General features: G+C 52.7%; 1 protein-coding gene across 8 annotated transcripts in view; it reads left to right on the forward strand.

Annotated features, from left to right (window-relative positions):
- The window catches only part of agrn (agrin), a 186194-nt gene that overhangs the window by 116166 nt on the left and 56984 nt on the right, over window positions 1-13044 (forward strand). For all 8 annotated transcript variants that reach the window (XM_078085420.1, XM_078085414.1, XM_078085426.1 and 5 more), the window contains 3 exons: window positions 2891-3115; window positions 4597-4821; window positions 6611-6817. In XM_078085420.1, coding sequence (XP_077941546.1) covers window positions 2891-3115; window positions 4597-4821; window positions 6611-6817 — 657 coding nt within the window. The remainder of the gene's footprint in view (window positions 1-2890; window positions 3116-4596; window positions 4822-6610; window positions 6818-13044) is intronic.

Consider the following 13044-nt stretch of genomic DNA (forward strand, 5'->3'; position numbering starts at 1 on the left):
GAACAGGGAGACGCATCACTTCTACACCAAAAGGCAAATGAGCGTACTGCTGTTTTCACTGATGTTTAATTATTCGCTCACTTTTAATGTCTGAATGTTTGATTCTCTCTTGCAGCATTAACTCTGCCTCCTCGTTGCTACTTTCCTCTCTCTGATGGGAGATGGCGGGCGGCGTGGGGGGGGGGGGGGGGGGGTTCTTGATTAGAACACAGGGCCCCCACATCGCATCATTGCGTTTGATTAGCTCTAAAGCTTTGCTCCCACCCTTATCACTACCAGCACAACGGGAAGCTAACGCACACACACACACACACACACACACACACACACACACACACACACATGTGCATGCACTCGCAGATGCACACGCATCAGTTGCACACTTATCTGCACTCCACGGCTGCCTGCAAACGTGCTTAGGCATATATGTGTGCTGACACAATCTGCACACGCACACACACGCACATATCTGGGCGGCGGCCGTGCCGTGGCGGCGGGGCGCCAGGTAGAGCCGGCGTGGCGCCGGCAGCACAGTGGATCAGAGGGAAGCAGAGCTCCCCCACCTGCCTGGGCTGTCTGCTGGTACGCCCGGGGGAGGGATGAACACCGTAATCCCCCACCTTCCAACCAACCCCCCCCCCCCGGCCTAACTTACAGGCAGACGTCGCCCATCTCTCCTCGCAGCAGCAGATTCTCGAGAGCCAGTCGCATGTAAATGGGTCGGCGTGAGCGAACACGCAGATGTATTACGTGATATACGTGAATTGGAGTCCGTCCATCCCTCATCGCATGCTTGAGGTGTTGTTTGCGCTGGAATTGCTTCAGTGTCACGTTGCATCTTTATTTCTGTGTATCCGTATCTTCCTTTTTATTTCATATTTTAACCAATCCCTCATTATCTTTGCCGTCTAAAGCTCGCTGAGCTTCACTCCAGAGAGGGACACGGACCTAATTGGCAGCGAGGATCTAATTTTGCGACGCCAGCGCTGCTGACTTTGTCGACTCTCGCTCCCTTTTATTGTGGCACCTTTCACATTATAATAATGAGGAAATATCAGTGAGAATATAATATATATATATAAGCACGTTTCTTTTTTCTTTTCCTTTTTTTCTCTTCTTCGGGGGCTTGTTACACCGATCACATTCGCCCCGGCAATTTGCCTGCTTGTCTGAGGTCTGAGAAGAGCGCTGACGCTCCAACCAGGCCGCGCTTCGTCTCCCAACCGGCCCCCCGTTAGCATTCAGATCAGGAGCCCCCACCCCTCCGTCTGATTCTACCACGGCTCCTGTTCTCCTCCCCGTTGCCCCCCACCCCTCGGCCAGAGAGAGGAGGCTTATATTTAATGAGATCAAGAGGTGCAAGGACGATGCACCCACCCTGCCCCCTCTGCAGGTGAAGGGGATCGCCGGGCTCCTCCCTCCAGTTCCTCCTCCCTCCTCTTCCTCCTCCCTCACACCTTAACAACCCGCCATTTTACGGCAAACGGCAGCAGCTCAGAAAAGAAGACGGTGCATGAAAACAGTGAGGCCAAAAGGTCACGTCCAAAAAGTGCTTTTCTAGATGTTAAAGAGTCTGTCGGGTTTGAAACTGTATTTGCTGATTTCAGACGACCTTTCACCTGCTCCGGCAGGTACAACAAGGTCATTGCGCAGCGCCGTGTCCCACGCGGCCATCAGTTCCGCATTGTTCATGTGATTTGGCTGAAATTAGAGGGTCTCGTGTCACATTAAGCCGCCATTAAACCAGCGTCCGTGGCTCACAAGGGCTTATGATTTCAGAGAGTCGTTTCCCACCACGCCGCCTTGGCTAGAGCTTTAATTTGTACGTTTTATTCTGAAGTGTCTTTGTCATAAATTGGGTCTGGAGTCAGTTCCCGCTGCAACACAGCGGCAATATGAAAAGTCTTCGCTAACGAGTCTCCCGAACCAAACCTCAAAAAGACTTGACGGTGGGGAGCGGGAAAAGTGCGTGGGCGGTGGGGATGGGAGGAGGGGGGGTGTATCCTTTGATCAAGAGGACTCCTCGCGGCGCTCCTGTCTCCTCACACATCCATAATACATCTCTGCAATCCGGCGCCGGGCCGAAACGAACCGCGCAGCGAGGAATTCACCATTCGGCATAAAGATGCACTCCCTACTTAAATTAAATCCGTTCATGGCGGCTGTGACAAAAGAGGGGATGATATCAGACACGGGTAAATATTTATACTAAAAGTGGCGAGCTTAGGAAATGAGAAGGCCGCCGCCGCTCCCGCAGGAGAGCGCGTTTGCCCGCGACGCTCATAAATATGCATCGTGCAGCCGGATGACAGCGATTCTAATCTCGCGGCCGCCTTCGTTTGTCGTGCACGTGGAAACACCACCCCCCCGCCCCCCCGAACACAGACTGAGTTGCTGCCTGTCCAACCATCGCAGTGGCACGCTGTTTAATTAGAGTGGAAAACAAAGTCCTCAGGGGGAGGAATAACTCTCCCAACCCCCTCCCCGCCTCTCTCTCTCTCTCCCTGTCTTCCTCCCGGTGTCATTTGTGGAAAGGTAAATATTCACCGGGTCGCTTTTAAGCCCAGTCGATTAAAGCAGGCTTGAGCATCTCAATGGAGAACAGGTTGCGAGCGCTCTGCTCCGGAAATCAATTGGTGCCGCGCCGCGAAATGAAATGCAACCTGTTTGTGCCACGAGACAGCTGTGGCAGCGCGTTCCTCACCCGGGGGGGTCGACCGGCTCTTCAAATGCCGGAATAACTGTGCCACGCTTCCATAAAAGGTCCCCAGAAGCCAATTAAATAAGAACAGGCCTGTCATCCGAGGTGTGCAGTAGTGCGTTCGTCAATGAGGTAACCCCTCTGCTTTTTGACCAAACCTTGTTTTCATGTCCCCCCCCCCCCCTGCAGCTCTCAAGGACCCCTGCACCGACGTGGCCTGCAGCTACGGCAGCACCTGCATCCAGTCGTCGGACGGCCTGTCGGCGAAATGCATGTGCCCCCTGAGCTGCGAGGGCAAGCGCGAGCAGACGGTGTGCGGCAGCGACGGAGAGGACTACCGCAACGAGTGCCTGCTCCACCGGCACGCCTGCAAGAACCAGAAGAACATACGGGTGCAGTACCCGGGGTCCTGCGGTGAGTTTCCTTCTCCTCTGCTCTCTTTTGCTTTCTTCCCTTCGCTCGGTTTACTACCGCTGGCGTTTGTTGTTTCGAGTTGCTCACGGCGCGCCTCTGCTAATTCTCATCTCTCATTCCTGTTGCCTCGCCTCACACAGGTACTCCTGCCGTGCCATTGTTGTTTTCTCTAAGTGGGTCTTCAGAGCGGTTGTTTTCATCAGGCCCAGGCTTTCTCTTTTTTTTTTTTTCTTTGTGGCTCGTCCTCGTTATCATCCGGCGATAGTTGTTTACTCCCAAGGCGTTCAACATTTGAGTTTTTTGTGTTTGTCGGTTTTGAGCCAGATGAGGGAAAGAATGCAGAGCAGAAAAAAAAGCTCCGTCTCTGAGCCTCCAGGAGACGGAGCAGAGGGGTGGGGTAAAAGAGATGGACGTTCAGCCCCGCGGGGGGGGGGCGGAGGTTGGGCCGAATAAATCCAGCCTGAGTCGGCCAAAGTGACCCTACTTGCCCCATCATCCCCGGGGAGGGCTGAGACGGGTGGGGTTGACGGGTCGACCCTGATGGTCCTCTAAATCTTCCTGCAGCCGTTTCACCTTATAGAGGCTATTTCAGGTTGCCAGAAAAATGGAGTGGATTTATCTGCGCTGGTAGTTTTTACAGCAAACAGGTCGTTCCTCTTAGAACTACCCGACTGCTGGAGGAGAGCATGGATCCCAGGAGCACTTCTTCTCACTTAATGGGAGGTAATGGTCTTTCGGCTGAGGCGCTGCGTTACTCAGAGACACTGCATGCATTACGATACCCCCCCCCCCCCCCCCCCCCACCTCGAGTCTTTGCACCCAGGGCGCTTCCTCCCTCTTTCCTGTTGTTCCCACTTTGTAATCCTGCCGGAGGAAACTCTCGTCTGTCTGTCCTCCTGTCCGGGACAAGGTGTTTCATCCTCAGCGTGCTGTGAATGACTCGGCGGCCGCTTGGCAGTGATTTTGTACGTCACGGTGAGACATAAATCCTTTGTCTTCCCACATGCTGAAAGCGTGGCGGGCAGGATGAAGCTCCAGATTCTGTCCCCCCCCCTCACTCAACCTCCCCACACATCCACAACAAACCAATTCCATTATGATCACGGAGCGATGCGCCCCGAGCGTGCCAGACCGAACGCTCAGCGCCTGGAAGGAGGGAGGTGCCAGGCGGCAAATCAAACCGACTGTCTCTCCATCCGCTTTCTCATCCGAGGTCTCAGTCCGAGCAGCTGATGACGTCTGTGGAGGAACAGTGAAGCAGAATCGTGTCTCCTCTTTGTTTTTGTCTTCTCCTTTCTCCTCCGCTCTCCTATTCCCTCCGGATTTACCAGACAAACAAATGTCCGGTAAATCCAACCGATGCTGGGATGCGTTTTTGGTCAGAAAAACATCCCAGGTTTATCATTGTTTATTTAAACCCGACCGGGTTCTGACCCCCTCGTGATAAGTATATATCTTGAAAGGCTGCTGTGTCTCCACAGACCCGTGCAAAGAGAGCGAAAACAACCTGAACACGATGTGCCGGGTGGGGGCTCTCACCCGCCAGACCATCGTCTTCCGGCCCCCGGAGATGTGCCCCCCGGGGAACGAGCCTCTGTGCGCCAGCGACGGGCAGACCTACAGCAGCGCCTGCGCCCTGGAGGCAACGGCATTGCAGAAAGGCGTCAAGCTGAGGAAGATCCACGCGGGGCCGTGCAAACGGCTGGGTAAGGGCCACACTCAGCTGCCATCGTGCGTGGCACGGAGGTCAACTCTCCGGGGTCTGCACTGTATATCCTCCAGTCCGATAAGAGCCTGTGGCGCTGTTATCTGTGCCGTTAGAACAGGGGGTTCAAGCCCGAGTCAACACGGAGCCGTCCGCTCCTACTTCACATCCGATAGCCATCGGAGGAAATCCGATTGTCCCGCCTGACGCTTCGGCTCCGTGTTTGCGCGTCAGTCAGCGGGTGTGCGAGCAATCGGATGAAGGCTTTTTGTCTTTTCCCTTTTTTACCCCCCCCGTTCTTTCTTCTGCTGTTTTTTTTTTCTTTTTTTCCAAATGAAAGAATGATTCAATTTGAAACAGAGATCCGTGAAATCATAACCCTCAGCAAATTGCAAATTGGTAACTAATGAAAGCGGCCATTTCGACTTTGCACATCCTCGTGGCCCTCGCACTGAGATACAGCAGCGTCCTAATTAAGTGTGGCATGACGGGCTCCTACAGAAAGGAGAGGAAGGAATCGAATTGCTGTACAAATTGGATCCCCCTGATCAGGAATTAAATAAATTCGAAGCCTAGCGAGCGCCTCCAGAACAGAGCGGGAACGCTTCAAATTGGATTTTCTCACTTCAATGGCAAATTCGCCATTTCGCATTACTAGTGTTCTTTTTTCTTAATTTCCACAGTGGAGTTCTGCTTAGTGAATCAAAATGTGATATAATAGTTTATATGAGTCTAACTTGACCCGTAAAATAATATATTTTAAGTTTGAGTTCCTCAGTTTCATTAAAGTTAGTTGGGAACTTTAAATGATTGTGTTGGATTGGATCTCCAGTCAGTTGTTAGGTTACATCATAAGAGAACATTAGCAACCAATCACAGTGCTGTTAAAATGTCATAAACTTCATAAAAGTTACGGTGGAAGTAAAATCGTAATTAAAAGACCCTGAACAAAAACTGAAGCCGCAGTATTTTAATGAAGTCTTCGTATTTTCAACCATTTTCTGGTTTGGTAACAGTAACTTACTCTGTGAAGATAATTCAGCGCACAAAGCATGAATGGTGTTCCGAGGTAAACAAAGGTACTCTCTTATTTTCACCTTGTGTTCTCTGAAATAAAAGGACGTTCTGTTTGTATCCGGACTTATATACCTGCAGGACGCCGGCTGATCTGTTCGGCTCTGAATTTCACCCGCCTGGTCTTACGTTTGTTATCCGGATTCCCGCTATTTAAATGCGACTCAATAGATTTGTATTCAGTTTTAAATAGGCGTGGGCAGTCCCTCAGATTCTTCTTAGAATAACTACTTATTGTAAAAGCACTCAATTAACACAACATATAATCATTTTCCGTTGAGCTGTTAAAGAGTATTTCTGCCAACGGTTTCACCTCCGTGGAAAGAAAAGCTTTTTACACGCGCTGAAAGTGGCCTCTGTCCACCCTAACATGTAATTATCCTCTGAAAGAAAACGGATTAATTTTCCTGCGGTTGGACCTGAAAGCGCCGCGCGGCAGGAGGGAGAATCCGTTCCCCTCTTCGCTTCAGTCTTTCATGCATGCTGAGGTCCTTTTCCTTTATTGGGGTCAGTCAGTCGCGCTGTCACGAACGTGTCAGCGGAGCGCTGCTGCAAATAAACATGTGTTTAGGCGGACGGCTGCCGCATTGGAGCACAGACCTGCAGAACAGCAGTGCGGAAAAGCAAAGCCGGCGGAGGGCCGATTGGGCTCTACGCTCAGCTGACCCCTGAGGCGGGACACCCACTCGCTCCGTCTCTCCCCGTTTGTCCTCCAGAGCGCTGTCAGGCGGCGTGCCCCTTCAACGGCGTGTGCGTGGTGGAGCAGCAGAGCGCCCGCTGCTCCTGCGACCCCATCGAGTGCGACGGCACCTACAAGCCCGTGTGCGGCAAGGACGGCCGCACCTACACCAACGACTGCGCCCGGCGCAGGGCGGAGTGCCTGGGCCGGCTCCTCATCGCCGTCAAGCACCCGGGGCCCTGTGGTGAGTGCATCCGGAGGACGAGGGGGGGGGGGGGGGGGACCTGTCCCCCTCTCTCCGTCCCCCCGTCTCTCTGCCTTTTAAACGTGTATTCAATGTGTGTTTGTCCTTCTCTGTCTTTCAGGGATACTGTATGTGTGTCTGTGTTGAAATGGTCCCGTTGATGCTCTCTGGAGGGGACGGGAGGGGCGGGAGGGACGGGAGGGAGGGGGGGGTGTAACTGGAACAGACTGCACTCCCGTGTGCCTTGCTCATAAAAAAAACGTGCCTTCACCTCCCATCCATCTCCTCATGCCCGTCACGCTCCATCCCTCCATTCACACACACACTCTCCTCCTCCATCCGCTCTCCGTCCTCCCATGTGTTCTCCGTGTGTCTCCCCCGTCCCCTTTCTTCTGTCTTTTTGTCTCCCGTGTGTTGCTTTTTCTTGTATATGATATATACATATATTTATAAAAAAAAAGCTTTCTTTCTTGTTTCAGTGCGTCAATCAGTCTGTCTGTCTGTCTGTCTGTCTCTGTCCACCTGGTCGTCTTCCTGGCCGTCTGCCGGCGGCAGGTGGAAAAGTGGGGTCACCCGGCGGGCGACCTCATCAGGTGGACTGTGATGGGTGAAGCCCTTCCGCCTCGCTCCAAAAAGAACCCGACAGCAGGGGGTCTTGTACACCCGTCTCTTGTCCTTTCCTTCTGTTTGCCCTCCTGCAAGGATGTGACCCGTGAGGTTGGAGATGTCTTCCCGTCTCCCTGCTCTCTGCGTCCCTGTCCCTGCCTACCTGCCACCGCCTCTGCTCACCTGTGACTCCTTCCTGTCTGCACGCAGCAGCATGCCTCCCGAACTCTCCCGCGCTCCGTCGGCTCATGAAAGCTCGCAGGATGAATCCACCGCCAATGAATCCGTCCCTGAGCACCGAAGGGTCAGAGTTGGACGGCGCAGGCTTCATCCTCATAGGTTTAGATTAAGTTTTAAAATAACGTTTAGCTTTTACCTGGTTGCCTGAGAGGATCTAAAGGCAGTTAGCATTAGAATTCAATGAATGCACATTTAAATGGGATGAGAATTGGGAGTAAAACTAATCAACTGCCTTCCTGCGCTCAGCAATCTCATAGATACCTCGTGCAGATATTTTTAAAAAATGTGTGTTTTTTACCGCTTAAAAATCGAGTCACTGGATGTAATCCAGGACACCAATAAGCCTGAATGTGTTGAAACATAGTTTACCCTTTTTCATGCCGATAAAAGATGAATGAGGAGAGATAAAAGATTCAATAAGAGATCAGCCTTTGAGTCTAGAGACGCATTTGTCGATTTGCATTTCAATCCAAATTAAAAGCGCATATCGATAAGCATCTCTCTGTGAGCCGCTGTTCTCTACGCTCACTGTTTCTTCCTGTATAAATGTATGATTTTGAAAGAATTCCCCTTTCAGCTGATGGATACTTTTTTGAAAAATATGCTTGTGGCTCGTCCACATGTTTGACTCGGGTGCACTTCCTTGTTGGATCCACTAGTAAAAGCGTGTATTCAATCTACATTTGTATTCCAAGGCCTGACGTTACAGCAGATTTCACCCAAGTGCCTCTGATTTGATCGCCCCCGTCTTCTTCCGCGTCTTCACCGGTGCCGCCGATAACCCCTGTCGACCCCCACCGGGGCGGGGGGGGGGGTTGGAGCTGAATAGTTATCTCCAGTCGCCGGCATCAGGGCGCTGCGCCGCTCATTAGCATCGCTTGTCCCTCTGAGCTGTGCGCGCATTAAGTGGTGGGAAACGGCAGTGCGAGAGCTCTTGTGCGTTTCGCCCCGTTTCATTATTTCCGGCGAGTGGCGCCTCAGCATTAAGCCCCTCCCCCCCCCCCCCCCCCCTCACATCGCTGCCGTCACTGACTGCTCGTATGTTTCTTTAATGCAGTTTCTGTGACATTTGCATAGATTTTTTTTTTCCAAACAGAACGCCGCCCCCGTTTAAATTAACCATGCAAAGAGGCAAGCGCAGGTGCCCACAGAGACCGTTGGCTCAGTCGGGCGGATGATGCGCGGGAAACGGGCGCGTGCGTCTGTGTGCGCGCGTCAGAACTTCCTGTCTCCGTCTCCCTTTGTGTCCCACTGCTGTGTTGGTCGTTACATAATGCCTCTCGCTGCACAAAGGACTTAAGATACACAGAACGCACACAAGGGCTGCATGCAAAGTGTGTCCCCGTGTCCTCCTCGTCTGGGATCGATCCACAGCGCGCGACGCACTCCGTCGTGCTCGTGCTCGCCGGCGGCGCCAGAGGACGGGGAGCGGCGCTTTGGAGGCCTCAGACAAAGCTCCAGTCGTCTGGAGGAGTGGGGAAAAAAAGAGTTTGATAAATTCTCATTATTTGATAAATAACGATCTCCGCCCCTCGTCTCATTGGTTGAGCGGCGCGGCAGGCTGGCGTTGATTGATCACCCTGCCAGCTGTCAAACGGATGAAATTCTCCAGTTTTGCCGGCGTCGTAAATCTCTTTTCATGTGGGTGACAGCGCCCTTAATGTCAAGCCGCCCCCCCCCCCCCCTTCCATGCCCCCCATCCTGTGCTCGCCACCACAAGGAACGGTCATGCAACAAACCGCACGCCTCCATAGAGGCCCGGCTGCAGTCCTGCCACAGAGATTTGACATTTGACATTTGATTGATATCTGAAGCTCATCAATTTGGGGATCGAGGGTCACCGCTTGGCATCATCTCGCACGCAGGGCGGAGTCACAAATCTCTCCGAGTAGTCCGAGAACACGAGAGCCGGTGGCCGATTCGCTCAGAACGAAGCCGAGTCGGCTTCCAGGACGAGAGCCTTGGAGTGACGCCTGGTGTGACATCACCAGAGGAGCAGATGAGGTCACACGGCCGCTTACTCACGCGCTGAATAAAGAAAAGTGCTCCGGACTTTATTTCCGTTTTTTATGATTGCGTTAGTTTCCATCACTTCCATCACCGCGTCCGGCCACTACACACATACACACACACACGGAAATTGTTGACATTATTTCAGCCTAGTCGGTCAAAAAGCAAAACAATCAACATCCCAAATGTGCAGCAAGGTAACAGAAGAGTAGTGTGCACGCAGCGTCTGTGTTGTCGCATTTATATATTTAGAGGACCGAACAATGGAGCGACACCGGCACCCTGATGCTTTCGTTGTTGCTTATTTGTCTACAATACAGCTGACTTCTTTGTTTCTATGTGCGTTTGTCCAACCGGAACATTGTTCAGTTTGTAGTTTATCTTCACTGGGGGGTCAACAGGAAACGACGGTAGGCCTTTGTAGAGGCTCAACAACCCGGATTTTGTGACATGCGGATGCATTCGGCAGCAAAGACACAGACGGTGGGCCGCCTCTCTGCCGTGCTTTCGCCAATAATGATCGAACCGCCTCGAGGGCCCTCAGCTCCTCATTGTACCTGTGTTTAATCCACTCTGCTGGGTGCGCTTTTGCTCGGCCTCGGGATGTACCGCCTGCGGTTGCATGATGAGAAATTTGAAGCTGCCTTGTGATGCTGTGTGGAAAGGACGCAGCTCAGCCACTGCGCCTGTGTGTGTGTGTGTGTGTGTGTGTTAATGGAACAAGATGTGAGATAGAGTCGACTGATTTAACAGCATAAAATTCAACATAAACGGGAAAACAAGGAAGAGATTTCAACACATGGACTTCCACTAAAGTTATACAGAAACATTTCAAAAGGTCTTTCCACAGTTTGTTTAATGTTCCATATTACTTTTTAATGTTGGCTCCGTGCGTACCTCCTGCCCAGACTGTTTTCCTCCCTTTTAAGTCTATATTTAGTGCGTAAGCAGCAGTGTGAAGTGGCTCACCACACCTCCCAGGAGCCTGTTGATGTTCCGGCCTCATGTCTGGCATTAGTACAATGGGAAATGGAGGGTTTCTAAATTGGTAGTTACAAGGAGAGTTTTGAAAAAAAAACGCAGAAAACACACACACACACGTGCGCGTACACACTGTGAGAGGCAAACTAGCAGTGAACAAATGAGCTATTTGCAGACAGAAACTGTGTGTGTGTGTGTGTGTGTGTGTGTGTGTGTGTGTGTGTGTGCGTGACTGTGAGCGCAGAAAAACTCACAGAAGTGCGTGCAACTTGAAATGTGTCGCCTGTCACCTCCGGAGGTTAACACGACATCACTCAGCGGCAGACACCTTGTCGTTGACAAAGAGCTCTGCGAAGGCGGGGGGGGGGGGGTGGGGGGGGGAGGAAGGGGGGGAGTGTGTGTGGGGGGGGATCTGTGTCCAACATTTGATCATCTGCGTGTTCATTTGATGAGCATCTCTGGCGGCTGCAGTTTATGGGACTCACACATTCCGCCTGAGATCAACCGGCGCTGGTTTCCCTCCTAATCAAGTCAAATGGAGCCCATTTGACAGCCGGTCCACTTAACGCGTCTCGCCGGCGGGACATGGCGAGGATATGTGGGTCAATAGGATGCCAGGGCCGACTGCGGCGCTGGTCCTGTCCCACTTTCACCGCTCTCTCATTCACCTCCGGCGTGGTCTGGTGACGCACCGCGCGTGTGAACGTTTGCCCCCGGCGGCGTCTCTCGGCGCGCCTCGGTCTGATCAAGGCGCCGTTTAGGCGTCATCTCACCTCTGGCAGATGCGCATCACGAGATCAGGCATTGCGGCGTGTCTTTGTTGTCTCCCCCCCCCACCCGCGCTTTTTGTGCTTGTTTCCATTTTTGAATGCACAAAGAGGCCTACACCGCCCCCCTCACCCCCCTCACCCCCCCCCCCCCCATCCCCTGCCTGTGATAAGTTGTTCAGTGGTAGACACACACGGCCCGCGGGTAAGCCTCTTTGCTCTATGCTAATATAGCCTTTCTCTCTGCACCTCCTTTTCCCTCGATTAATAGAATACATGAATGTTTTCAGCGCGAGCTAAAGGCAGTCGGATCAGAGGCCCTGCAGGTGAGGAGACACAGTGGGCGGGGCTTGTGTCCCGTCGGAGCCCCGCGTTGCGACGGGGGCCAGGTGGCCACTGCCCCGCCTCACGCCGATGCGCAGACTCCACCCCGCATCATACCGGGAGCCATTCGGAAACAGGCAGAGGGACCCGAGAGGGCCGGTCTAGTTAACACATGCATGAGCCGAGCGCAGACGGAAATAAGCTGCGTTGCTGGGGGGGGCGGCAAGCCAATGTCACCACGTCGGATCGGCGATCGCGTTCTTTCAATGTTTTTGAAAACCGCAGCCGACCGGAGCGAGTTGACACACGTGAAGTGAACCCCTTCTGAGGCCCGAAGCGGCGCCGCGACGCACCCGCCTACTAAAAAAAGAATCTAGAAGGATCTAGAAGGCGGCAGGGGCTGCCGACCGAGGTGCAAAGCCGCCCCCCCCCGGTGTCACCCCGCCGGGCCGCACTCTGCTGGAGCACAATCCTTGAACAGAAGGAATTATTCATGTGTTTTTATTCCACTGTCCCTCCTGACTTCTCCCCTCTGCCACGGCGGACCACTGACAGCCCACCTGCCCCGCCGCTGACACCAGGTCTCGGCTGCCGCGCTCATTGATTCATGTATTTGGCACCAGAGACGTTCCCACTCAACTGTCGAGCTAATTTTCCAGTAGAAAGAAATACAAAGCGTTTTCTTGGATTATCATTATTTCTGTGAACCCCGGCTGGCAGGCGCAGCGATACGTGCAGGAGGAAGATGTATCTCAGTGTTTGGCAAACAAAAAAAGAGCTGAAAAGCGGGGTAGTGAGCGGCGTCCCACAAGCGCTGTGACAAGCTGCCGTTTCAAAGCTTCTGCTCGTATCTAAGAGGGAGAGAGAGCTTTTTAACTGCTTTTTATCTGGGTCATAAGATTTCTGCACTGGGGGAGTTTTGTCTTGTGTTTTTCCAACACTCGCCTTTCCAGTGGCGGGCAGAAACAAACACGAGGATGATAGAAGAAATAGTTTTGGAGGGGAATTGTCTTTCTGTCTTTGGGAGGCTGAGGCGTTATCGGTGGCTGCAGTCGTGTCTTAGGAGCTTGTCCTTGAACCTTTATGGGGGGGGGGGGGCCACGGTCGTACAAACAAGCTTACTGTAAAGAGATCACGGGTATCAATTGTTTTCCGAAGCCGTAACCGAATTAAGCATCATCAAATAGCTGACATGCTTATGCGGCTTCTCCAAGCTCCTTTGAAACAGCTGCTGCTGGCATCAAAACGCTGGATTGAACGACAACAACGACTTAGTCGGATAGATGTTCAGGCCACATT

The sequence above is a fragment of the Gasterosteus aculeatus genome, chromosome 2 (assembly GCF_964276395.1).
Source record: "Gasterosteus aculeatus chromosome 2, fGasAcu3.hap1.1, whole genome shotgun sequence".
Lineage (NCBI taxonomy): Eukaryota > Metazoa > Chordata > Actinopteri > Perciformes > Gasterosteidae > Gasterosteus > Gasterosteus aculeatus.